The following is a 25,498-nucleotide window of genomic DNA, read 5'->3' on the forward strand; positions in this document are numbered from 1 at the left end:
TACTAAACCTTTTTTTTTTTTTTTTTTTTAAATTTATTAAATTTCATTTATTGATAACAAAACACGGAGTTATTAGGAATGTAATCCAGTAATAGGTTATGCTCTCTTACTCTATCAACTAGATCACTTAATGCAAACTTGTTTTTTACTTTTTTTTTATTTATTGTTGTCAATTTCACTTCTCGAAAAAAAGGAGTAGAAAAAAAGGATATTACGGTCATCCCTGAAATAAGGTCAAATTACAAAAAATCCTTTATGTTTGAGTAATTACAGACACTCCCTGAACTATGAATTTTCATACAAATCCACCATTGCGGTGCCAAATTTAGCGGAATCTTCCCCAATTTGTACCCGTTTTACCGAATTCGAGCTCCACACTTTGAAACTAAGATGATCATAAGATGCGTCTCTCGTCTTGTAAATATATCAGATTGTGGTGTATCAGAAACTGCATTTTTGCACAAAACGAGTACAAACTAAAGAACATTCCATATAATCTAGAAGACTACGTTGAATTTGACACCGTAAGGGTAGACGTGTATAAAGATTCACAGTCGAGGGGCGGCTGTAATTACTCAAACAAGAGGGGTATTTTCGTAATTTACTAAAAAATATGAAATGAAAATGAATTTATTAAAACTGAAATGATTTGTGCAGGCACAAATTAAACATTCAGGCACATTTTTTACCATTTCTCAAAAAACAAAAGGTAAAAAACTCAAAAAACTCTCTCTACCCTTTCGATTTTCGTTCGCAAAGCCCGTGCAAATCGTCAACAGATCGGAGGTAATTTTTACGTTTTTACGATCCTCTTGTTATGTAGATTACGAATCCGAAAAAAAAACGAAAAAAAACGATACTTGGGAACGCTCGCGCGATTTCACGCGAGTGCATCCACTTCGCTCGCGTAAAATCGGGCGAGCGTTTCAATTTTAATTTTTTTTTTTTTTTTTTTTTTTTTTTTTTTTTTTTTTTTTATAAATTTATTGCTTAAAAAACCGGCTTTTAAGTTGCTCGCGTGGATTTACACGAGCGCATCCACTGCGCTCGTGTAAATCCACGCGAGCAACTTAATTTTAATTTTTTTTTTTTTTTTTTTTTTAATAAATTTAATAAACTGCATTTATTCTGCTCACGCAAAAATGCACGAGCATTTCAACAATGCTCGCCTGATTTCACACGAGCACTGTTGAAATGCTCGTGCATTTTTGCGCGAGCAGAACCAAGTAATTTTTTTTTTTTTTTTTTCGTTTCATTATTTAAATGTTTTTTTTATTAAATGAAATATTAATAAGGTAAATAGTTATGGTAAAAAGGTAAAAAACCATGGTAAAAAAATGCCTGAATGTTTAATTTGACCTGCGTATATCAGTACCCTTATTAAAAACAAGAAAAAGAGAGAATCATTTATATTTATCAGAAAAGAGAATATTTTATTTTTATTTCTTTTTCATTTTTCTTCCTTTCAGTTTGCTGCTTGTGTGCTGGTGGTGGTGGTGGTGGTGGTGGTGGTGCTGCCTGCTGCACATTTCGCTTTCTCACTTCACAATCCACCTCTCACGTGAAACATAATTACACTCTTTTTCTTCATCTTTTTTCTTTTCTTTTTAATCCTTTTTTTTTTTTTTTACGGTTTTCACTTCCGTTTTTCTCGCACCTGATCTCGAATTTCTCTTGATCTACTCAACCCCCCTCCCGCAGATCCGCACTACTTCGGTGTTCATAACTCCGCCGCATTTTTAGGGTTTTTTTTTTAATTTCAAGGGTAAGTGTGAAACGAATATTCCGTATGTGTAATTGAGCTTGTTTTTGCACTTCGGAGCTGCTGAATTTCCAACTGCTGTTAGAGAATTGGTTTAATTTTAGGTCACAGCGCGTGAATTGCAGCTGCTTCAGCTTTCGCAATTCGTAAACAAGAGTGTTTTCTGAATTGGGTTTCTCGAGTGGATTTTTTTGTCGGTTACCGTCTGATTTTGAGGTGGGGTTCTTCAGAAGTGGAAGAGGGATTTTTTTTTGCTAATTTTTTTGCAGTTTTCTTGTTATTAGTGGAAATGTGAAGTGGGTTTTTGATTCTTTATTGCAGTGGAGGAAGAGGGTTGATTTAACTCTTTAGCAAAAAAAAAAAAAAAAAATCAGCTGGAGCAATTTAGTGTTCAAGATTGGGGATTTGTTGAAGAATTTATCGGGTGATAATCAGTTTTTTCGGGAGTTTCGAATATGCCTCCATCGCCTGCAATGAGAATTTCTCCGGGAAGGGAGATGAAGGCAGATAATCACAAGAGAGGCCGTAGCCTCGAAAGCGGGACCCGCTTTCGAGAGAATGAAGACGATCTTGCTCTGTTCAACGAGGTGCAGAACAAAGAAAGGGAAAGTTTCTTGCTTCAGTCGAACGATGACTTTGACGACATGTTCTGTAAATTCCTCTACACTCCATAATCTGCTCCTTTCCTTTTTGTTTTATATATGTTCTTTTTTTTTGGTATTAATGAAGTATGTCGTGCTTGTTTTGTATTCTCGTTACGTTCTGCTGACACGTGTCGTTGTGTATCATTTATGGCATTGACAGCGACAAAATTAAGATACTTTTCCGATCATAAGCTTGGAATCTCCGTTCCTGCTCGGGGAGAAACTAGTGACCTGCTCAATGCAGAAGGGGATAAAAATGATTATGACTGGTTGGTTTTTTCTCGTTGCTTCTTATAAATTTGTCGTTTTCTATGTTTTCAATACGTTAGCGTGGTTTAGATTCTATTTTCTTTTTCTTCATAAATTTGGATAACTCTTTCTTCGGTCTATTGGCAAAGCTACTGAATTGGGAACAATATATTAGTAATAGATCACATGCAGGTTTATAAATGCATTAGTTTCTTGATTTGCAATATTTTTTGTCCAAGATCGCAACTTTTTACTTTGCTTGTTATTAATAAATGACGTAAATATATAGGTTGATAACGCCGCCCGAAACCCCTCTATTTTCTTCGTTGGACGACGAAGCAGCGCCAGCTAATCTCGCACCTAGAGGCAGGCCTAGAAGTCAACCTATTACCATCTCGCGCTCATCCACAGTAAGATCGTCAACATAAATATTATCCTTAATCCGTTAATTTCTTATTATTTTTATTATATTTTGAACGTGTTCGATTTTTAGATGGAGAAGAATCAAAGGAGTGCTAAGGGTAGTCCTAGTCCTCATCGCCTCAGCCCATCTCCCAGATCGGGTACCAGTCCATTACAGTCAAGAAGCCGCCCTTTCTCCGCCACTCATTCAAGCCCACCTCCTTCTTTACGCCACTCTTCTCCGTCGAGGGGGCTTTCACCCCCACCGAGCAAACCGACACCCCCTCCAAAGTCTAGCTCACCGACACCTCGAAGGATGAGCACTGGCTCGTTGGGCCCCACCAAGCCAAGTAGGGGAAACTCTTCTTCGCCAAAAATCAGAGCATGGCAATCTAACATTCCTGGATTTTCGTCCGAGGCGCCGCCTAATCTTCGAACCTCATTGGCCGATAGGCCGGCTTCGTATGTGAGAGGCTCCTCGCCAGCTTCCGGAAGGTCCGGCAGACAATCTATGTCTCCAACTGCTTCTAGAAGTGTCAGTTCGTCTCATAGTCACGAGAGGGACCAGTTTAGTTCTTACAGCAAAGGCTCGGTTGCATCGTCTGGCGATGATGACGTGGACTCGATACAATCCAATGTTGTTAGCAGTTCGGATCGATCGATACCGAGAAGATTGGATGCTTCGCCGAATAATAGAGCAATGGGGTTTTCGAAAAAGCCGAGTAAAGTTTTGTCAAGTTCTGCACCGAAAAGATCCTTTGACTTGGCACTCCGACAAATGGTAGGCATCTTTTCTTTTTATTTACTGTTTCTACCATTCGTCTCTTGATTAGATGGAATAAATTGACCTGAGATTCTCGTTTCTGTTATTGGTTGGTTTCATTATGTAGTTTTACTAGGCTAACAAATTTCTCCCACTATTTTTAATGCACGGTATTTGTTTAAAGTTTTTGTTTTTCGACTAGTATCGACGAATCTCCATCTTTAATTGATTTCGATGCATTCGATTTACCAACTTTTTGGTCTAGAGTAAATGTTCAACTTGTCATGTACACGTATCCAATTAGGCAGGTATAGGACTTCTTATTTGTTGCTACGATTGGATCGTTTTTCGTCTGAACGCATAATCGTGGATATCAATGAATCTACGATCTGGTAGATCCGTTTCTTCCCGATGGTTGAGTTAATCTTTTTATTGCCGTTCATGGTACTAGTAAGTGACACGTGCAAATGCACGTGGTTCATGTAATTTTCATAAATTATACGTGTATACATCGTTTAATGTAATTAATTAAAGTTTGCATTAAAAGAGATGTTACAAATAAATATTTATTTTAAAATCTAAACAATACAAGATACTTTCTTTTCGTCTAATATAAAAAATAAATATATCCGTGTGCAGGAGCGAAAGTGTCCTCAGAATATGTTCAGACCCCTCTTGTCAAGTGTACCAAGCTCGACATTCTACGCAGGAAAAGTAAACACAAATAACCGTTCTCTCGTATCCAGAAACTCTTCGATCACAACTAGCAGTAACGCAAGTTCCGATCAAGGAACAAGCGGACCACTCGATACCGAAGAAAGTAGCGAACAAAACCAGGAGGATGTAACCAGTGATTTTACAAAGGGACAACAGCAATATCCAACCGCGCACGACGAAGTATTTGTCATGGACCAAGATAATGCTCCGAACGAAGCTGTTGTGAACAGAATGCTCGACGAACCACCTGATTTGGAAAATGAAAACGACGAGAGTAGCCGCCAAATTCACACTACTACAGCTGTGGATCCTGTTGATGTAGTGTCGGATAGAATACATGATTATTCAGATAACGATAGTGATGGCGATCCAGATACGGAGATATGCTCGAAATGCAATTCCAAGTTTCGTTCGAGTGAGTTACTAAGGGAAGGTGACGCATGGCTTTGTTCCGGGTGCAAAAGTTTGGAAGAAACCTTGATGGCAGATATGAATACTACACGAGACTTTGTTCCGATTCTAGAGTGTGGACCGATCGAGGTATTGGACCTATCTGCCTCAATTCCAGATTCATGGCAAGATACTAATCTTGACAGCATCACAAACGAGGGTCAACATTCAAACATTGACCCAATCAAGAACCTTGAAGGGGAGCTAACTTTTGCCGCCGACGAAGAGATTGATCAATCTGTGACAAATGGTGAGACGGGCCATCAAGAAATCGGTTCGAATTTGAAGGGTGACGATTGTGAAGGCACGGGTATATCGGTACTATTGAAGCAATCGAGCAGCAGAAAAGAAAACATTGTCCAGAGCAGAAGTTTTACGGCGAGTAACGTTTGTTACGACGATGATTTATCCTACGTGAGAGACAGTGTAAATAGCATGAGAAGCTCATCTGTGTCGTCTTCTATGGATCTCGGATCTTCTAGACAAACAGAGACACGTATTCACCGGCAATCGAGTGGCAAAAAGTCCGAAGCAGAAAATTACAGATTCGACACTCCGACGAAGCATAAGCGCTCCGTTTCGTCTTTATCTGGAGCTGGCAACAAGGATAAGGAAGTTTGTGGGGTAACATGTGAGCAATCGTTGGCTTCTGAATGTACGGAAGCTGAAAGTACGTGCACCGATGTGGAGAGCAATATTATCGACAAAACCGACGCGGAACTGTCGAATCACTTGACAGGTGTCGTCCATTCGGGAGGTACTTCGGTGGTGTCGAATTTGACTTGTGAGGATCCTGCTTCGCTCGAGAATGGAGACGAGCTGAGAAATATTTCGAGTAATTCGATAAATGAAGAAACTTCGGCTGCGGATATGCAGGATTCTACTCAAACGGAAGATGCCGTTGAAAGCTCTTTGGGTGACTTATCGGAGATGGAAATTGGAAATGCCGATGTTGATTCGACAAACTCAAAGATCTGTACGGATAACGAATTACTACTCGATCCTTCTGTTTCATCTGCATGCAATGATATTATTACGGCAACGACTGTGGAAGAATTTGACGTATCAGTTCCTGTACACGATGTTCTTGGTTTGTGCTTTTAATATCTTAATAATTTTTGTCGTTTATATTTATATATATATAATGGGATATTTAATATTTGTTTCTAATCTCAGAAGAATCGACGGTTGTGTTGGAAAACCTCGATGGAACAAAGCATAGAAGCCTCACACTAGAAGAAGCAACGAATGCGATCCTCTTTTGCAGCTCCATTGTGCACAATCTGGCATACGAAGCTGCAAATATAGCAATAAATAAAGAACACACACCACCACCACCACCGGTGGAATCTCTCCGGCCGACGGTAACTTTTGTCGGTAAATCAAATTCCGACAGAAGGGATAATAATGCTCGTTCGAGAACCCTCGGAAAACGCAGTTCCAAGTCACAGAAAGCTCGACAAAAAAGATTAGAAACAGATGTAAAAACTCCCCTGGTTGTCGCCGAAAGTGACGAGAAATCGACTCCACGCATTGTTATGTCTCCGAGCAAGAAATGGGATAGCATAAATCCTCCGAAGCTGGAGTCAAAGTGTAATTGCACGATTATGTAGGCTTTTCGAGCAGTTTGGATGAGTAAGATTTATTTTAATTTATTTTCTCTTTTTTTTTTTCCGGTTTTGGGTTGTTTTAATTGTTTTTTTTTTGTAAGAAATATATGTAACTATAGTGACAAATAATCACTTTTGTATAGTTCTAATTCTTGTTAGGCTGTGATGATAGTGGAAAAGGCAATTTGAGGTTTGTAGCTATTAACTCCAATTTGCCAGATTCTTTTTAGTGTTTAGTTTTGTTGCTATTCGTTGATATGAGGGCAAATTGGTAATTATTTTTATCTTTTTGTCTACAGAAAAGAAAAAAAAATGCATTCAGATAATTTATTCCTGGTTATATGTAACTGTTGCCTGGAGTGCCTTTCAATTTTCATTAATTGATTTTGCATTTTTTTTTCCTCTATTTTAGCTATACGTGTAACCAAACACCGCTTATCCCTCTTTCCAATATATAATTATAATTCCCAAACAAGTCCGAATGTTCCCAAAATTACGATAAAAATTGGAAAAAAAACATCTTGTTCAACATTTGTGTCCTTTTCGTGCCAACGTATCTCCAAATGTCTACACTGCTACCATTTATGGCTCATTGCCCCCTGTCTGGAAAAATGGACGTTTTTTGAAGTGCTATGATATTACCGTCACCTGAATCATCAGCTCTTTGTTATTGCAATGTGCAATCTATCATTGCAATCAAGCAGAATGAAACTCTGAAGGAGCTTCTTACTACTATAGCAGAAAAGTGTGTAGTAGCTACAAATCCAGATTCATTGGTTTTTCAGTACCTAGCCCCACATTAAAGACTATATGTCGGTGACGAACGACGATGACGTGGGAACGATGATGAATATGCATTTGATATTAAAGATGCTCATCGTCGACAATATTGTTTCTCAAAAAAGACGAGATATTTATCGCCATCGAAACGACCGACATAATAAGGTAAATTAAATTACTAGGTCAATTGACGAAAACACCCTTGTACCGACCAAATACCAAAAAAGAGGGAAAATCACCACTTGCAAAAAAAACCGGCGGGAAAATCATCTGCGCACAGAACACACATTTCACACACACCCGCTGTCTTCCATGGACTCCGATTCAGATTCCGATGGCTCTCACATCTCCGCCACACCGCCAAATTCCCCACCACCTTCCACCGCCGCCCGTCACTCTCCAGTTTCTCGCCGCCGCGACATTCTTTTCTCCTCAATTAAATTAAGAAAAAAAACCCCAGCCCCAACCTCAACCACTTCAAGAACAATTTTGCAGCCCAAAATCTCCAAAAAGAAAAGCTCAATCTCACCTCCAAAATCCGAACCAATCGATTCCAAACCGCTAACCGCCGCCCCAATCCTGTCCAATTTGCCCTTCCTTATAAAGAAATCAGCCAACCCATCTGACGATAATTCCTCCGACGGTCTTCTTCACGGAGGCCACTGCACATCGAAATTCGCATCCTTTTTGAAATCCAAAGATAAGATTCTCAACTTCGAACCCGATCGCCCGGTTGAGATTAAAATTCAGACCGATGCTGGGAGTGCTGGTTTGGGGGAAGTCGTCAAAGACGAGGTTGTTGTTGTTGATAAGGGGTTTACCGTAAAAAGCGCGCGAAAAAGTCTCGGTTTGATTGGAGGCGGTGGCGATTCTGGTTTGCTGAAATGTCAAAAGCCCAAAAGTGGCAGTGAAGGGAATTTTGTGAAGCTGAATATCAATGGTTATGGGAGGAAGAAGTTTTCGTATAAGAACAAAAGAACGGGGGTCAGTTCGTCTACAAGGCGGTGGAAAAATTCTAGAGTGAGAAACAAGGGAAATGTAAAGGGTAAAGGGGGAGAAGAAAATGGTGCTGATGATGAAGAGGGTTTGGTTGTGGATATCGAAACGGGAGAGGAGAGAATCAACTTTCACTCCGAGCCGATCGAGGAGGCTGTGATGAGAGTGAGAAACGAGGCGTCGGACGAGAATTTGGTGAGTTTGTTGAAACTGACACATGGGTACGATTCGTTTAGGGATGGTCAGTTAGAGGCGATTAAGGCGGTGCTTTTGGGGAAATCGACAATGCTCGTCTTGCCCACAGGGGCAGGAAAGTCATTGTGTTATCAGTTGCCTGCACTTGTGTTTAGTGGAATCACACTTGTGGTTAGTCCTTTAGTAGCTTTGATGATTGATCAGCTCAAGCATTTGCCTCCTTCGATTCGTGGTGGTCTTTTGTGCAGCAGCCAGGTTTCTTTATTCTCATTTGGTTTTACATTTAGGCATCGTTTGGTTGCGAAGATTAGCCATGATTGACCCAAAAAATGGACTTTGTTTGATGTTTGGTAAACAAACCCAATAATTTCCCGGGTCGACCGGGACATATTATGTTAACATGTCTTATCTTGCATTTTAGGGAGCTAATAAAACAATTGGGTTTTCATTAGATTGTTTAGTCTTATCTTGGCTAATCCTATCATGGCAACCAAACGAGGCCTTATTGCCTCTGAATCGGTGTTTGCTAACTCTGTACCTTTTGGTGGGTTGTTTAGAAAGCAGAAGAGGCTTCGGAAACACTCCGGTTGCTGCAAGAAGGAGCTATAAAGGTCCTTTTTGTTTCGCCGGAAAGGTTTCTGAACGCAGAATTTATTTCCATCTTTTCTGGCCGTTCGCTAATATCTCTCGTGGTTGTCGATGAAGCACACTGCGTTTCCGAGTGGTGAGTGCTTTATTGATGTATTTTTCTCCTTTAACTTTCAAAATTTTATTTCTCCATAAAAGCTGTTTACTGTGATTTATCAAATGCTTGAAACATTATTTTGGCAGGTCACACAATTTCCGACCCTCGTACATGAGACTTAGAGCCTCCTTATTACGTGGTAGGCTGAATGCAGACTGCATTCTAGCAATGACTGCTACTGCAACAAACAAAACATTATTCGACGTAATGCAGGCTTTAGATATTCCTTCCTCGAATCTTATCCAGTCAACCAAATTAAGGGATAATCTGCATCTTTCAGTTTCTAAAAGTGGGAACAGGTGTGTGTGTGTGTGTGTGTGTGTGTGTGTGTGTGTGTGTGTGTGTGCACTCAAGCTTAGTTAATGACTAATTCTGAGGCCTCGTTTTAAGATGAATTTAGTTTATGTATCCTTACAATTTTTTTGCAGAATGAAGGATTTGATTCAACTGCTTAAATCTTCTCCTTTTATGGATATCAAAAGCATCATTATCTACTGTAAATTCCAGGTATTCTTTTCTCACATTAACTGATATAGTTCTACAACTCCACGTATTCAATTTTTACGTCGGCAGACTTAGTCGATTCGAAGAATTAACTCTCGTTTCAACTAATTCTCCTCAATTTGATCTGTAGTCCGACACTGACACGATAAGCAAGTATCTGCGTGACAACAATATATCCGCGAAGGTTAGTGGTGCATTTATATCCTTCATTTATTGACATTGTTCTTTACATGCATTTGTGACGATTTCGATGAAAATACTGTTCATTTTTTCCTTCAGAGTTACCACAGTGGCATTCCTTCTAAAGATAGAAGCCGTGTACAGGAACTGTTTTGTGCAAACAGGGTCAGAGTGGTAAGAAGTTAGTCCGATTATCTTTTCCGTTTTTCAGTCTCCTCTGTGTTTATTTTTCAAATTGTTTCGGTATATTGACTTGCATTTTCTATTTCTGGAAGGTTGTTGCAACTGTAGCATTCGGCATGGGACTCGATAAAAGTGATGTTGGAGCAGTTAGTGAACTTTCCCGCCTTTTTTTTTTCTTTTTACATTTCTCAGGACGAACCAGACTTTTCTTTTCTTTCTTCGTTTATTATATTTTTGTATGAAGGTTACCGAATTCTTGTCTCAGGTTATTCATTATAGCTTACCAGAGAGTTTGGAAGAGTATGTTCAGGTTAAAACCTCACATTCCTAGCATGATTTAACTAAATCGGTTAAAAAAGACGGAATTGCTATCTTGAACTGCTAAATTGAAATTATCGCTCGATTGATTTAGGAAATTGGTCGTGCTGGGCGTGACGGTACATTGTCTTATTGCCATCTTCTCTTTGATGATGCCACATATTTCAAGCTCCGTAGTTTGATGTACAGGTAATTGACGAGACCATTTTTTAGGTCAGTTATCCCTTTTATGTGGTTTAAAATCAAGACATATTACTAATAATATTATATTTCTCAGCGATGGTGTGGATGATTATGCTGTCAATAAGTTACTCTGTCAAATCTTCTCGAGTGACGGACTATCAACCGAAGAAACTTTGTCAATAGCCAAAGAATCAGCATCTCGTAAATTCGACATGAAAGAAGAGGTGCTTAGATTATTTTGCTTCTTGTTTTTGTCCCTACGGATAATCGATAATTGTCTATTTTTCTAATGAACTAGTTTTTTTTGCTAGTTATTTGTGGGTTTTTTCGCATTTTAAATTTTGAAATACCGACACTTGAGTTTGCCAATACTTCAGATAGAAATATGATCTATAAATTGATCTGCCATTTTTGTCTGTTTGTAGGTCATTCTAACGATTCTTACGCAATTGGAGTTGGGTGAAGTGCAATACATACATTTGCTTCCGCTAATAAACGTAACTTGCACTTTAAATTTTCACCAGGTTGGTAACTTGACTTATATTTTTTTTCTTCCTTTTTTTTTGGTTGCAATTGATTTTTTTTTTTCTATTGCAGACTTCGCCACCGATTCTTGCATCTAGAGATTTTGTGGTTGCTGCAATTTTAAAGAAGTGAGAATTCTTTATTGGCTAAACAAAAATGACAACTCGAGCAGTTATGTAAAAGAGTGCTTTTGGATTAATTATCTGTGCCTTATAAATCAGGTCTGAGATGAAAGATGGGCAGTACGTTTTTAACATTCCGTCTGTCGCAAATATCATGAGAATGCAAGCTGTTGACCTGTTAAATCATTTGCAGAGTCTAAAGGTTAGTGTCGATTTAACTTGTTTCGATCCTTTTTCGCAATTTCAATAACTAACAACTGATTTGAAAATATAAACGTATTTCTCACAAATAATTTATTAGCACATACGTGTCAATTGAATTATGTGCTTAAGTTCTTAGTAGCCCGATTATACATACACCACTTATACGTTTGTATAATAGTAAATTTCCTTCTCTACTTTTTTGTTCTAATTTTGGACTTAAGATTGATAGAATTTCCTTTTCGTTGACCAGGTCAAAGGGGAAATTACGTACGAGTTGAAGGATCAAGCTTACTGTTATAAAATTTTGGAGGTTCCAAAAGATACTTGTTTATTGGCAGCTCAGTTGTCAGAGTGGCTTGGGGAGGTCGAAACTTGTAAGGTGATTGGACTTGTTCATGCCATCGATCGGATAATTTTTATATACATATATTTTTTAAATTTATAGTTCCTACTAAGTTCAATCTGACGGGCTCGTGCAATTGGTTCGACGTAGGTCCGGAAAATAGATACGGTGTTCAATGCTGCAGCTTTTGCTGCAAATGCTTGCGACAAGTCACTCGGTTGCCATAAAGACCACCATACACCTTGCCTGCAGAAGAATATTCTCAACTACTTCAACGAAGATGCTGATTCTCACGTGCCTACTCAGATTGAACAAAATAGGTTCGGTTAAAACGACAATTATGAAATTAAGTATGTTTTATGTCATCTTAATAAACTTTGTGCCACGATATATTTTTGAGGGAACTAATGTAAGGCATGTTCACTTGTTATTGCAGTCGATTTCTACGAGCAGATATAAAGGTAGAAATTTCCCAAAAGTTTATAACATGGTTTATTTCTGGTTACGTAAATAACGCAAACTTGTCGTAATTTTACTTTACATTGTCTGTATTAGGTTTTTCTCCAAAGTAATGCACAGGTGAAATTTACTCCACGAGCCGTTGCAAGAATACTACACGGGCTTGCGAGCCCAGCCTTCCCTCCTTCTACTTGGTCAAGAACTCATTTCTGGTAATTATTTTGCACAAACAAAAAAAAAAAAAAAAAAAAAAAAAACCTCGACTTTTTGAAATTTTCTTGTTCGCTTGTTTAATGGAGGTGTCCATTTCAGGGGAAGGTATGTGCATATGGATTTCAGAGCAATAATGGAGGCGGCGAAAGAAGAACTCGTAAATTTTGTCGGGAAGCATGTAACTTAACCGATTTTTCGCTTATTTACGAGAATATTCTCCGTTTGCGTAATAGGATTATTCGTTGATGAAATTGTATTGTTTATTTAATGAGATTTAGAAACAAGGGGTTTACTGTGGATTCATTCATTCAGTTTGATGTAAATATGATGAGATAGTAACTTTGTGACATAGCAAAGAAACAAATTTTTGTACTTTAGTTTTTTATAAAGGTCATTAATTGTTCAACATGTTGTTTTTAGATTTGAAGATGGAATCAAGAACAAGAATATTCTTGTTTCTCTTAGTTATGTTACTGTATATAATATATTGAACTATGTCTATGGATGCTTTTCATTCAAGAATATTCTTTTCTTTATGCTTATTTCTCTGAATTCATTTTGCTATTATAAGAAATTTAAGTATTAATTTCAGGAAGGGGATTTACCAACAAAAACAAAGTAGAATTCCAAATATTTATTCAAAATCAATAGAAGCCAAATAAAGCATGGTTGTTTCAATTCTTACGACTGACTCGATTCATCGATTCGTTTCGAGTTTCAAAATTATCGACTCAAACCTTAAAGAGCTTATGATCTTTACAATTGATTTATATTTAAATTCTATTGTTATTTTTATTTATTTATGTACTTATTTATCCAAAATCGTATGGGTACGCATGTGTGTGTAACCAAAATCATATGTGTACGCATGTGTGTGGTTACGTATGTGCGTATATAGGTGTGTGATTATGTGTGTTCACCTGCGTGTGGCGGTGTGAAAGAGTTTTTCAACGATGGCAGCAGCGGGGAACAAAGAAATTGAACAAATTTAAAGGAATACAACGGGATTAGACGGGATCTAACGGAGTATGTGAAGTCTGAAGAATACTGATTTTTTAGCAAATTGCAAAAGCTGACATAACCTAATTTGAAACACAATTAGAGCTCAGATATCTTAAAGCAAATTGCGAGTAAAATAAAATTAAGACTTACAATTTGTATATTTATTCAATTAGTTTTCTATTTTATTTTTAATTTAACAACCATGAAAGCAATCCATTTGATTTTTCATTTCTAAAATTCTGGTAACATTTTACAAGGGAAATTTAAATTCTATTTTATTTTTACTTATTTATCCATATAAACAACGTGGGCCAAAGCCAAACACACGTACCACTGTTGAGGTTTCTACAGTATATTCCGAGGACAATGGGCATATTATTCCCTTACCAAAACATCTGGAAAAATAAATAAATATATATATTCAATTTTATGAAGAAATTGATTAAACAAATAAATTTAAAAAAGAAAAATCTGTTGACCGTTTTTTAGTTAATTTACGCACAAAAACAATTACTAGAACATACCTCTTTGCTTCCCACAGATCGAATCCGCCTCCGTTTGTCTTCTTTTTTTTTTTCTTCCTATTTTTCGACGTAATTTCAAACAAGATTCCAACTTTCTTGATTCTGAAGATTGCCAAGAAAAGCAATTCTAATTGGAGCCCGGATTTTTAAATAATTAGATATATATATATCAATTGTAAAGATCGGGGGAAAAAAATAAATAAATGGTGATGAGGTTGATGCAAGATTCAATGCCGGGAGCAGCTGAGGCGGCGGCGGCGACGGCGACCACATCGCACGCTACGTCGTCGTTTTTCGCGAATTACCCCTTGATGTCTGCCCTTGTTGCCTTTGCTATCGCCCAGGCAACTAAGTTCCTTTCTTCCTGGTATCTCTCTCTCTCTCTCTCTCTCTCTCTCTCTCTCTCTCTCTCTCTCTCTCTCTCTCTCTCTCTCTCTCTATTTTTGTGCGTGCGTCTCTGTGTTTTCTTTCCCTGATTTACTAATTCTGATGGGGTTTTCCTGATTCTAGTTTATCTGCTTGATTTATGTTTTGTGTGTGTGTGAGAGAGAGAGAGAATTAGAAAGGGGTTTTTGTATGATAGAAGAAATACTGGAGGGAATTATCAATGTCGCACACCAGGTGTTCGATCATTTTACCGGACACTGTTTCCAATTTCTAAAATAATTAATTAATACTTTGTTGTTGAATTTTGGTTTCTGTTGCTTAGCTAAGAACAGGTAAACTAGTAAAACCACACAAATAAATGCTAAATATGCTAGAGGAAAACTGAATTTTAACATCCTTGAAGTTTGAAATTGTGGTTAAACATTTTCTTGATATTCACAAAAAATAATAATATGATGGCAAAATTCTTAAAAAAAATGTTGAAAGTCGAGTACTTTGTGTAGGTATAAGGAAAACCGTTGGGATCTGAAGCAACTGGTTGGATCTGGTGGTATGCCGTCTTCTCATTCAGCTACAGTTACTGCTCTTTCGGTGGCTGTCGGTCTCCAAAACGGTTTTGGTGGATCGGCTTTTGCTATTGCACTAGTCTTGGCATTTGTGGTACGATAAACTCGTCTTTCTTTACTCGGCCTTTTTTGTATTTTTTGCAATGATTATAAATCGTGTTTTTTTTCATTGTTTTCATCAGTTTGCTAGAGCTGTTTGTCGAACATGTGATAAGCCCATTTCAAGGGATTTTAGTTCCGGAAATTATCGTTTTTAGCCCTTTATTGCCGTATCACGTTCTTAAAATTTATGTTACTGCACTGTCTGAAATACGGAAAATTTTGATACTTGTGACATCTACTTGAAGAAATTTCCGAAAGAAAACAACTTCCGATACATTCGGTTCTATTATTAAAGTGACGATCTGTTTTAGAGAAAGTCAATTTTTTTGCCGTGTGGTTTTTTGGACTTTCTGAACACGATGAAATTTTGACAGGTGATGTATGATGCAACTGGTGTACGATTACACGCTGGACGTCAAGCAGAGGTTTGTAATTTAGTGCAAATATAACAGCATGGGCAAATACACAATCATCTTCGCTCGTCGTTCTTTCTCTGGAAATTTATTAATTCAAAATTAAAATAAACACCCAACGTAGCACAAACACATGCCTTGCAGTTTATGTGCAATCGAGAAAGATCTAACAAAATGGATACGTGTCAGGTTTTGAATCAAATTTTATGCGAACTTCCAGCTGAGCATCCCCTTGCTGAGAGCAGACCTCTACGCGAGCTTCTTGGTCACACTCCTACTCAGGTTCGATTTTCATTCTCGAAATTTACTTGAAATATTATATCTAAAATTTGAGTATTACAGTAGAACCTCGATAAATTAATACTCGATAAATTAATAACCTCGATTAAATAATAGTTTCTCTCGGTCCCGACTCGGTGAAAACATGTTAAATTATTAACTCGATAATTTAATAATTTGCTAAATTAATAGAATTTCCTTAGTCCCGACAGTATTAATTTATAGAGGTTTAACTGTATTCTGTGAATTGGAAATGTTGTTGTGGTAAATAGTAATCGATCCACAAAATATTTCTTCTTTGTTTGTTGGATATATTTTAATTAATAATTAGAAGTAAGATGTTGTTAATGAATGCTCGTTTCTAAATAATTTATCGTCGATTTAAAAAATCAGGTTGTTGCTGGTGCACTATTGGGACTGTTTACAGCGACAACTATCCGTTTGATCTGCGGATCGGGTGTTCAAGATCGATAGTTTCTCATGTATTCCACGCATAATGATACAGATTTTAGGTCAACTCCAAACTATTTATTTATCTTCGGTTATTCTTTAATTCATATGGTGTATCAGATACGTATGAACGAGGGTAGGTTCTATTTATTAGTATGGCTGTGCATTATATATATATATATATATAGCATTGTATTTGTACCAGTAGGGAAATTATTTACTAAGTTGTGGATTATATATAGATACCTACTTGTGATTAAACAGCATAAATTCTCATTAAATTTGTTCATGTTAGTACAGTATTCTGGCGCGATAATCTGTATGGCCTTCATCGTATATTTCAATTTTATTTTTTTTCTCTATGAAGGTTAATTTTGGATTGATTTTCTTGATTCATGCTATTGTTACGAATTTTGAGCATACAATTTGGATCGGTTAGCTTTGCAAGACCAAGATGGGTCGTGGTTATGTAAAATGACCAACTTACCCTTGTATATAACACGAAAGTACCTATATTTCTCTTTGAAAGGATTACAATTTCATAGACACATGTAAATTCTGTACTAGGTAATAACATCTACCTGTGCAAATACATTACATTTGACACTAAATCAAGTGAATTTCAACGAATGTAGCATCTACAAAGACCTGCAAATACGTACTGCGTTGTATATTTATATGCCAAGTATAGCACGAAACACTTTTTTGAGCACCAAGAAAGGATCGCCATTGATTTCCGATTTTGCACGCCAAGCAATGTGCTCGTCTGGCCTCACTAAAACAGCTCCTCTATCTGTCATCCCACACAGTTCCCACCAATCAGCTCCAATCACATCCACGAAATTCTTCCAGGGTAAAAGTGTCTTTTCGCTTCCGACAAATCCATCACCAGCACTAGCTTTCTCTCGCCACATCACGCATACTTTAACCGCAACCTTAAATTCCTCAGCCACCTTAAATGCAGCTCGTGCTAGCTGGTACGACTCTTTGATCGGAGCTATTATAAGAAGGAACTCCACTTTATCACCAGATACAAGATCGAGGGTCGAGAATGCATCCTGTAACAAAAAAAAAAAAAAAAAAAAGAAAAAAAGATCAAAATCCGAAACGAGAATTCACATTTTTTGCAGTAGATATTCGAACCCACCTTGCTTGATAGTGGCGATAATAATTGAATATTCATATGAGGCAATCTTGATCCAGGATCTGAGGAGGGAACATAGTCCCTCCTACGTCCAGTTGGCGTTTCTTGTGGGGTCCACGAACTATCACCTTCAGACACCAGCGCTCCTTTAGAGTACCTAGTAAAATTAAATCTTATTACAGCTTATGGACAAGTCATTGTGAAATATTCGAGGATTATAAAATCTTATCGAGTTTAATTTCCACCATTAGCAACAAACTGCTCTAGGATTGACCGGTACCTGAATCCTAGGTCTTCAGCGGGGAATTGTAGTTGAAGGCTTTTTCCTTGGTCAAATATCTGTCTTAGTTTCGAAAGCCTCGAAGAACCAATAGGATTGTTTTCATTGAGAAGCGAATCAGAAAGCTGCAAACGGCCAATGCTAAATATTCCATCTAGAACCACCCTTTGTAGATTGGATGGTAAGAAGGAACCAAAGGTACCGTTTATAGTGCGATGAACTGCAAATCAACAAAAAAATGATTTAGGAAAAAAAAAAAAGAATTGAAGTTTAAATAGTTAACGGATTTACCTGAATTAGCAATGCTTGGATCAAGACCGAGAGCAGCAGGGACTTCCATTGCTGCTTTAAAATTTTGAACACTCAATTCTGTATTAAAGACGGCAATCTGACAAGTTCCGTCGCATAAGATAAATGCCGTACTTTTTTGTGAAAGAATTGATTTGGACAAAAAACGAGGCAATAAATACCTGCTTACGCTCTGTTTCATAAGTGGAAAGAAACGACGGTGGTGCAATTCCCTCGAGTACAGAAGCCAACTTCCATGCAAGATTATGAGCGTCCTGAATGCCAGTATTCATTCCTGAAAAATGTAACAGAGTTCCTTACTTCCTTATTGAAAAATTGAGCATTTGGTTGCAATTTTCAAAGGGAAGATTTAAAAAAAAAACATGAAAATTATTTCATACCGAAACCACCAGCAGGAGGAAAACGATGAGCAGCATCACCAGCAAGTATTATTCTGTTATTACATGCCAAGAATGCTTCGGCAACTTCAGCATGCATCACCCAGGGTTTTACATCTAGGACATTTATGTCTGCAAGCTCTCGACCAACCAATTTGAAGATTAATTTCTCGCACATCTACAAGAAAAGTAACTTCTTTACAAAAGCTGATATATATATAACAGATTTTTGGCTCTTAATAACTTGTATGTTTGGCTCATAATCTATTTCCCAGTATTTGCATAAAATTAGTTCTTTTCAGCTATAATTATAAAAGCATGTGGAACAGCTTTTTTGAGCTTATAGCATTTGAGATATTTAAAATAAAAATAAGCTGAAAACTAACTTTGGTTGCAAACACATAAACTTCTGAGTAAGTTGATTTTTTCTGCGCTTTTGCAAACACCCACGACTTTTAAAAATAAGCGATTATCTCAACTTTTACTCGCAATCACCAACTTCTACTTCGGTACTCGAAACAACTTGACCGTAGACTAAAACACGCAGCAGATGCATTTAACTTCATCAGAAATGTAGAGCTATGGGAGTGAAAAAGCTAGACTATGGAGGTAGGAAATTACCGTTGAGCTAAAATCCTCAAACTTCTGCTGCGGTGGATAAAATGGTACCTGCATAGCACCAAACGACGTTAGAAATTTTAATTTTCTAATTAAAATAATTAATGAGCATACAAACAAGACCTCAACACGCAAGGTTAAGAAATTCACCTGCAACACAAATTCCCCTTGCTTCAGATCATGAGCAACAATAACACCTATGGCTTCAGTGTTGAACACGAAAAACAGCATTCCCGGTTTCTCTTCAATCAAGTACTGTCCAAGATCCATGCTCGTAAAATGCACACTGATAAGCTTTTGCAGGTCCCGTTTGCCGCACATGCCTATTCCCATTAGTTTTCTTACGGTACTTCCTGCACCATCTGTACCAATAACGAAATTGCACCGGAATTTTTTCTCAACATGCTTTCCTTCCCTTGTTATATTTGCCTTCACAATTACACCATTTTCAGTGGCATTGATGGAAGTGCACTCATGCCCCAATAGTATCTCCCGCTCTGCCAGCTGGCAGTCGTTGGAATTCATTGACACGTCACTTCTGATATGAAAACCAATGTCCTCGAGCTGTTTAATTAGCAACTTTGTGAGTTTGTACTGTGAAAAATGGGCAACAGAAACTGGGCTCACAATCCGGTCAAAATCTGCAGATAACAGAGCTCGTGACAATTTAAAAATAAAAATTAAAATCGTAAAGCTATCAATCCTCAAAATCCACACATGACATGTGGACACACACACACAAATACATATACATATATATCACCTTGAGGTTGCATGTGGTCGACTGAACCAAGAACCGGACCAGTAAGCGAAGTACAGTACACGAACTTCCTCCATAAATCCACCGGAGGCTGATACTCCAGAATCTTATCGGCCAAGCCATTTACTTTTCGAAAAACCTGTGATGAATTTCTACTCAAAATAAAAGTTCTAGTTGAATTAATAAAAACTCGAATATCTCGAAAGAAACATCCGCATTAGACGATTTCAAACTAACAAATAAAAAGGCAAATGCAAGAAACCTCCATCGACCGATTGTTGATGAAATGAGCTTGAGGGTGTCTAGAGAAACCACTGCTTTTCTCCATAACCGCACATTTAACCCCTGTGAGAGACCATACAAAATAACATTTAAAATCGTGATCATTTTAAAGCAAACAATTCTCGATGAAACCCCCATTACTAATCGATTAACCGAAAAATTAAAAAACGAACACTTCTTCTCCTTATAGAAACGAATTAACATTTTACATAGAGGAATCATAAAATGAGAAAACACATTGATTTTCACATAATAATCTCAATTGACATCCTGTCAGTTCAAAATATAAAGCCCCCTTTTTCCAAGTTTACCTAATTTAGTGAGAAGAATCGATAGAACAAGTCCAACAGGGCCTGCGCCGACGATTAATACCGGTAATAATGAATCATTGCCGTTGTTTCCGCCGGAGAACGCTCTCCTCTGAATGTAGGGGTTCCGTACAATTGCGCTGCTTCGTGTTCTGGTGCGGTGGAGTCCATGGAGTCTTCTCGTGAACCTCAGAAACCCCATCGCAGAGAGAGAGAGAGAGAGGAATGGGTACTTACTTCACCGGTAATGAATAATTCACGACAACATGAAACAAACAAACACCTATTCGTACAAGTATGTAATTCCACCAATTCTCAAGCTTCCATGGCGAATTGTAACTAAATAAAAAAAAATTCTGGAGAAACTCGGTTCAGTTTTTTGTATTGCACAACTTCATCTTCAGAAATCAGAAATCACCATGAACTGAACGAAGGAATTTAAGAATTTAAGAATTTAACGAATTTAATATTATTATTATTAGGGTAAATTACAACCACCCTGAGGTATGGTCAAATTACGAAAAACCCCATCTTGTTTGGATAATTACAACCACCTCAAATTTAGTGGAATTTTCGAGATTATATGGACTATTATTACTTTTGTACCCGTTTTATCCCATTCGAACTCTACATTTTAAAACAAGATGATCATAATACGTGTTTTTTGGCTTGTACATATCATATTGTGGTGCATCGAAAACTGTATTTTTACACAAAACGAGTACAAATTAGAACACATTCCACGAAATCTAGATGATTATGTTGAATTTGACACCATAAGGGTGGAGGTGTAAGAAAAAAAATCATAATTGAGGGGTAGATGTAATTATCTAAACAATATGGGTTTTTTCGTAAATTAACCATACCTCAAGGGGGTGTTTGTAATTTACCATTATTATTATTATTATTATTATTATTATTATTATTATTATTATTATTATTATTATTATTATTATTATTATTATTATTATTATTATTATTATTATTATTATTATTATTATTATTACATATACTTATGTGTAAATAATATATAAATATAAATAAGAAATATTAAGTCGATATATGTCTACTTATGTCTCGTTCAATTGTTATATTAAATTAGTAAAGTATATGGTTGAACGAAACTCAAACTAATTCAGAAAAGATGTCGTCCGTAGTTAAACATCGTTCCTCGATAAAATTAGGAGTTGCACATTTGCTATTAATTTTGTAGATGATTACTAAAATGAAAAAAAGATGTTAACTAGCTATTTAGTTAGTCAATAAAGAAGAATTAATACATTATAATTTAATCTAAATTAATTTGGTCCATGTAAACTATTTATTAATTATAGGTGACACTCAAATGGCATATTTGACACAAGAATTAAAAGTGACAATCAAAAGACTGAAAATTAGGCAGAAAAACTAATGTGCTCAATTTTGCCATGTCTAACAAACAATGTGGCTCTCTTTCATCCAAAAATCTCTGCCTGAAAAACTTTAATTGCTTGAAATATTTATCAAAGTAGAGTATTATTACAAGTTAAATGATGTGTATGTAGTGGTGGCGGAGTCAGTATATGAAGCAAACACCTATTCGTACAAGTATGTAATTCCACTATTATACGAGAGTGTAGATTTACCCAGTACACTTATATGGTTGGTTATATATATATATATATATATATATATATATATATATATATGTGTGTGTGTGTGTGTGTGTGTAATTCCACCAATTCTCAAACTTCTATGGCAAATTGTAATTTAAAAAAAAAGGGAAAAAGAAGAATTTGGAGAAACTTGGTTCATTTTCTATTGCACAAAGGAATTTAGGAAATATTATTATTATTATTATTATTATTATTATTATTATTATTATTATTATTATTATTATTATTATTATTATTATTATTATTATTATTATGACACACACTTATGTGTAAATAGTAATATATAAACATAAATAAGAAATATTATCCAAAAAGAAAAAAGTCGATATATGTCTACTTGTGTCTCGTTCAATTGTTACTATTAAGGATAAATTACGGCCATTCTTAAGATAAGGTTAAATTACGAAAATTTTCCTCACGTTTGGATAATTACAATCGCTCATCAACTATGAATCTTCTTACATTACGTGGTATTTGTCAATTTGTACCCGTTTATCTCGTTCGAGCTCCACATTTTTTTCGTAATTTGACCTTACCTCAAAGGGTGGCCGTAATTAACCCCACTATTAAATTAGTAAAGTATCTGGTTAAACAAAACTCGAACTAATTCAGAAAAGATGTCGTCCGCAGTTAGACGTTGTTATTCGATAAAATTAGTAGTTGAACATTTGCTATTAATTTTGCAGGTGATTACTAAAAGGACAAATGGTGATTTATCCTAACATGATTAAATTCTTAGAAATTCGACTGTCTAATGTGGCATTTTCTAGACTTCAATTAATTAATTTAAAAACTTAAAGGGGTCATTTAGATATATTGTATTTTCATTAAAGAAGGATCGTTCTTTGGTGCAGAAATTCGAACCCTGTTGCTCTCTAGAGAAATTCCAGGGCTTACAATTTACAATAGAGATGAAGGAATTGTGCTCTTGAGATCAATGAGTTGCATTTCTCGTCGAGATCAATGCGTTGCATTTTCCGGAATTGTACTGTCAGGGCTAGGGAGTTTCTTTGACTGTGAAGAGTTCGCCATAAGTTTCCAAGATTTCGGTTCGATTTTGACTACGCGAATTACCCTTTCACATGGACTAATAAGAGAGAGCATCATAACACTATCAGATGTCAGTTGGATCGTGTTTGTGCCAGGTATGAGTGGATATCCATTTTCCGAGACCCAAAGGCACTTCACTTACCACTCAGAGAGAGCCGAAAGTTATTAAATGCGAATCTCGTAGAATGTTTAGATTCGAAGCAATGTGGATTGGGATGGGAGAGTGCGAGGATATTATCCGACATACGTTGGGAGAGAGCATCGCTTCCGAGCCTATGGAGGACCTCATTTGGAAGAGAGATGAATGCATAATAGCTATAACTTGGTGGAGTAGATCTAGTCTTAAATAGCCTCAAAGACAGATATAAGCCTTACATTAGAAAATCGATTATTTGAATAATGAGTTTCAAACTGAGATTGTTTGGGATGAACTGAGGGCCGCTAGGGAGCATTTTGAACGGTTATATGAGAAAATTGATATTTATTAGTGTCAATGGAGTAGAATTCAATGGCTGGAAGAAGGAGACTAAAATACCAAGTTTTTTTTCATGCAAAAGGCTTCTTCTCATAACCGGGTTAACAAAGTGGATAGAATAAATGATCGGAATGGATTGGAAGGTGAAGAAAGAAGACATCAAATAAATTATTGATGAATACTTTGCTCACATCTCCGAGACTACCTACCCGAGTGAGATTAAGATATATGAGATTTTCGAGCATTTTGAGCTGAGAGTTACAAGCGAAGCGAATCAGATGCTATCCATTCAATTCATCTTAGATGAGGTATCAGTATCGGTATCGATATCTGTATCAATACCGATATTTGTATCAATATCGGTATCGGTAGCAGTATCGATATCGGTATCAATATCAATATTAGTATCAATATCAATATTAATATATTTATGAGTATCAGTATCAGGATCCGCATATCGGTGTCGATATCGATATCAGTTTGGGCGTATTAGTATCCGCGTAGTATCAGTATCAGTGTCTGCGTATCGGTATCCGCGTATTGGTATTAGTATCAATATCGGTATCAATATCAATATATGTGTATCGGTATCGGTATCGGTATCAGTATAAGTATCGGTATCTTTATTATTATCAGTATTAATATTAGTATGAGTATCGATATCAGTATTGGTATCGGTGTCGGTATCGGTATCGGTATCAGTATCGATACTCGATTCGTATCGATATCGATATCGGTGTCAGTATCGGTATCAGTATCGGTATCAGTATCAGTATTAGTACCAGTATCGTTATTAATATCAGTATCGTTATCGGTACCAATATCGATATCGGTATCAATATCGGTATCGGTATCACTATCGATATCGTCATCAGTATCGATATCGATATCAATATCGATATCAATATCAGTATCAATATCGGTATCGATATCAGTATTGGTATCTGGATCGGTATCTATAGTATCAGTTTTTGTATCAGTATCGGTATCAATATCGGTATCGGTATCATTATCGTTATTGATATCGGTATTAGTATCGGTATCTTTTTTAATATCAGTACCGATATTTGTACCAATATCGATATCAGTATTAGTATCGGCATCAGTACCAGTATCAATATCAGTATCAGTATCAGTATTGATATCGATATTTGTATCGATATCGGTATTAGTATCGGTATCGTTATCAGTATGGATATCGATATCAATATTAGTATCATTATAGGTATCGGTATCAGTATCAGTATCAGAATCGGTATCGGTATCTATATCAATATTGGTGTCAGTATCGGTATTGGTATCCGTATCAAAATCGATATTGGTGTCGGTATATATCGGTATCGGTATCGGTATCGGTATGTATCAGTATCAGTATCGGTTTGGGTATCAGTGTCGGTATCTGTATCGGTATCAATATCGTATCGGTATCGGTATCAGTAATTGTATCGATATCAGACAGTATCGGTATTAGTATCAGTATTAGACGGTATCGGTATCAATATCGGTATCGACATCGATATCAGTATCGGTATCGTTGTTAGTATTGGTATCAGCATCAGTATTGATATCGGTATCAGTATCAATATTAGTTTCAGTATCAGTATCGGTATCTAATACTAACCAGGATCATATCAGTATTGGTATCAGTATCGGTATCGGTATCAGTATCAGTTTCAATATTAGTATCGATATTGGTATCAATATCAATATCGGTACTTGCTTATGGGTATGTGCTTATCGGTATCGGTGTCAATATCAATATCCGCGTATCAGTATCCACGTATCAGTATATTAGTATCGGTATTTGGTATCAATATTGTTATTGGTATTCGTATTGGTATTGGTATATGTATTGCTATTGCTATTGGTATTCATATTAGTATTAGTCTTTGTATGAGTATCAGTTTCAGTAATTGGAATCAGTGATCGGTCGCTGTTAATGATAAGTTTGCAGGTTATTTGAATCTCTA

The 25,498-nt window shown here is 36.6% G+C and overlaps 4 protein-coding genes across 7 annotated transcripts; 3 read left to right on the forward strand and 1 right to left on the reverse strand.

Moving 5' to 3' along the window:
- The first annotated feature begins 1,409 nt into the window (after positions 1–1,409).
- Positions 1,410–6,802, forward strand: LOC105970949 (RUN/FYVE domain protein). Of its 3 annotated transcripts, XM_088825261.1 has the most exons (9): positions 1,456–1,561; positions 1,702–1,765; positions 1,867–1,978; positions 2,084–2,413; positions 2,567–2,675; positions 2,945–3,065; positions 3,149–3,838; positions 4,460–6,077; positions 6,164–6,802. In XM_088825261.1, exons 4-9 carry the CDS (start codon positions 2,218–2,220, stop codon positions 6,598–6,600), a joined length of 3,171 nt encoding a protein of 1,056 aa, XP_088681387.1. In that variant the 5' UTR covers positions 1,456–1,561; positions 1,702–1,765; positions 1,867–1,978; positions 2,084–2,217; the 3' UTR covers positions 6,601–6,802. The 3 variants fall into 3 exon arrangements, with proteins under 3 accessions (XP_088681385.1, XP_088681386.1, XP_088681387.1); XM_088825260.1 differs by having other exon boundaries at positions 1,432–1,765; positions 1,867–1,994; positions 2,114–2,413; XM_088825259.1 differs by having other exon boundaries at positions 1,410–1,994; positions 2,114–2,413.
- Positions 6,803–7,433: 631 nt separating this feature from the next.
- On the forward strand, positions 7,434–12,953 carry LOC105970924 (DEAD/DEAH box RNA helicase family protein). Its single transcript, XM_012995746.2, has 18 exons — positions 7,434–8,823; positions 9,126–9,292; positions 9,400–9,612; positions 9,742–9,820; positions 9,948–10,001; positions 10,097–10,171; positions 10,273–10,326; positions 10,446–10,490; positions 10,593–10,687; positions 10,776–10,905; positions 11,107–11,205; positions 11,279–11,334; positions 11,428–11,530; positions 11,783–11,911; positions 12,026–12,195; positions 12,312–12,336; positions 12,431–12,546; positions 12,647–12,953. Exons 1-18 carry the CDS (start codon positions 7,690–7,692, stop codon positions 12,732–12,734), a joined length of 2,832 nt encoding a protein of 943 aa, XP_012851200.2. The 5' UTR covers positions 7,434–7,689; the 3' UTR covers positions 12,735–12,953.
- Positions 12,954–14,049: 1,096 nt separating this feature from the next.
- LOC105970926 (uncharacterized) lies at positions 14,050–16,653 on the forward strand. The gene is made up of 5 exons (XM_012995749.2): positions 14,050–14,440; positions 14,964–15,120; positions 15,503–15,553; positions 15,731–15,823; positions 16,214–16,653. Exons 1-5 carry the CDS (start codon positions 14,277–14,279, stop codon positions 16,292–16,294), a joined length of 546 nt encoding a protein of 181 aa, XP_012851203.1. The 5' UTR covers positions 14,050–14,276; the 3' UTR covers positions 16,295–16,653.
- A 113-nt stretch (positions 16,654–16,766) lies between these two features.
- EMB2421 (FAD/NAD(P)-binding oxidoreductase family protein) lies at positions 16,767–21,000 on the reverse strand. Of its 2 annotated transcripts, none has more exons than XM_012995747.2 (11): positions 20,352–21,000; positions 20,021–20,103; positions 19,762–19,897; positions 19,149–19,639; positions 19,002–19,049; positions 18,384–18,558; positions 18,165–18,277; positions 17,986–18,082; positions 17,695–17,914; positions 17,418–17,571; positions 16,767–17,328 (listed from the first exon to the last, which is right to left on the reverse strand). In XM_012995747.2, exons 1-11 carry the CDS (start codon positions 20,548–20,550, stop codon positions 16,945–16,947), a joined length of 2,100 nt encoding a protein of 699 aa, XP_012851201.2. In that variant the 5' UTR covers positions 20,551–21,000; the 3' UTR covers positions 16,767–16,944. The 2 variants fall into 2 exon arrangements, with proteins under 2 accessions (XP_012851201.2, XP_012851202.2); XM_012995748.2 differs by having other exon boundaries at positions 19,762–19,910; positions 20,352–20,828.
- Positions 21,001–25,498: the final 4,498 nt, after the last annotated feature.

The sequence above is a fragment of the Erythranthe guttata genome, chromosome 11, assembly GCF_056151865.1.
Source record: "Erythranthe guttata isolate IM_541 chromosome 11, IM_541, whole genome shotgun sequence".
In the NCBI taxonomy this organism is placed as follows: domain Eukaryota; kingdom Viridiplantae; phylum Streptophyta; class Magnoliopsida; order Lamiales; family Phrymaceae; genus Erythranthe; species Erythranthe guttata.

Bases quoted from the DNA above. Each gene is read 5' to 3' on its own strand.
- EMB2421 (XM_012995747.2), bottom strand. From the start codon at position 20,550: ATGGGGTTTCTGAGGTTCACGAGAAGACTCCATGGACTCCACCGCACC. The intron at 18,083-18,164 runs GTATTTATTGCC...GGAACTTGTCAG, and splicing joins ATGAAACAGAGCGTAAGCAG to ATTGCCGTCTTTAATACAGA. The intron at 17,329-17,417 runs GTGGGTTCGAAT...TTTTTGTTACAG, and splicing joins TATCGCCACTATCAAGCAAG to GATGCATTCTCGACCCTCGA.
- LOC105970926 (XM_012995749.2), top strand. From the start codon at position 14,277: ATGGTGATGAGGTTGATGCAAGATTCAATGCCGGGAGCAGCTGAGGCG. The intron at 14,441-14,963 runs GTATCTCTCTCT...TACTTTGTGTAG, and splicing joins ACTAAGTTCCTTTCTTCCTG to GTATAAGGAAAACCGTTGGG. The intron at 15,824-16,213 runs GTTCGATTTTCA...TTAAAAAATCAG, and splicing joins TTGGTCACACTCCTACTCAG to GTTGTTGCTGGTGCACTATT.
- LOC105970949 (XM_088825259.1), top strand. From the start codon at position 2,218: ATGCCTCCATCGCCTGCAATGAGAATTTCTCCGGGAAGGGAGATGAAG. The intron at 2,414-2,566 runs GTAAATTCCTCT...TGGCATTGACAG, and splicing joins TGACTTTGACGACATGTTCT to CGACAAAATTAAGATACTTT. The intron at 2,676-2,944 runs GTTGGTTTTTTC...GTAAATATATAG, and splicing joins GATAAAAATGATTATGACTG to GTTGATAACGCCGCCCGAAA.
- LOC105970924 (XM_012995746.2), top strand. From the start codon at position 7,690: ATGGACTCCGATTCAGATTCCGATGGCTCTCACATCTCCGCCACACCG. The intron at 9,613-9,741 runs GTGTGTGTGTGT...ATTTTTTTGCAG, and splicing joins GTTTCTAAAAGTGGGAACAG to AATGAAGGATTTGATTCAAC. The intron at 10,688-10,775 runs GTAATTGACGAG...TATATTTCTCAG, and splicing joins CTCCGTAGTTTGATGTACAG to CGATGGTGTGGATGATTATG.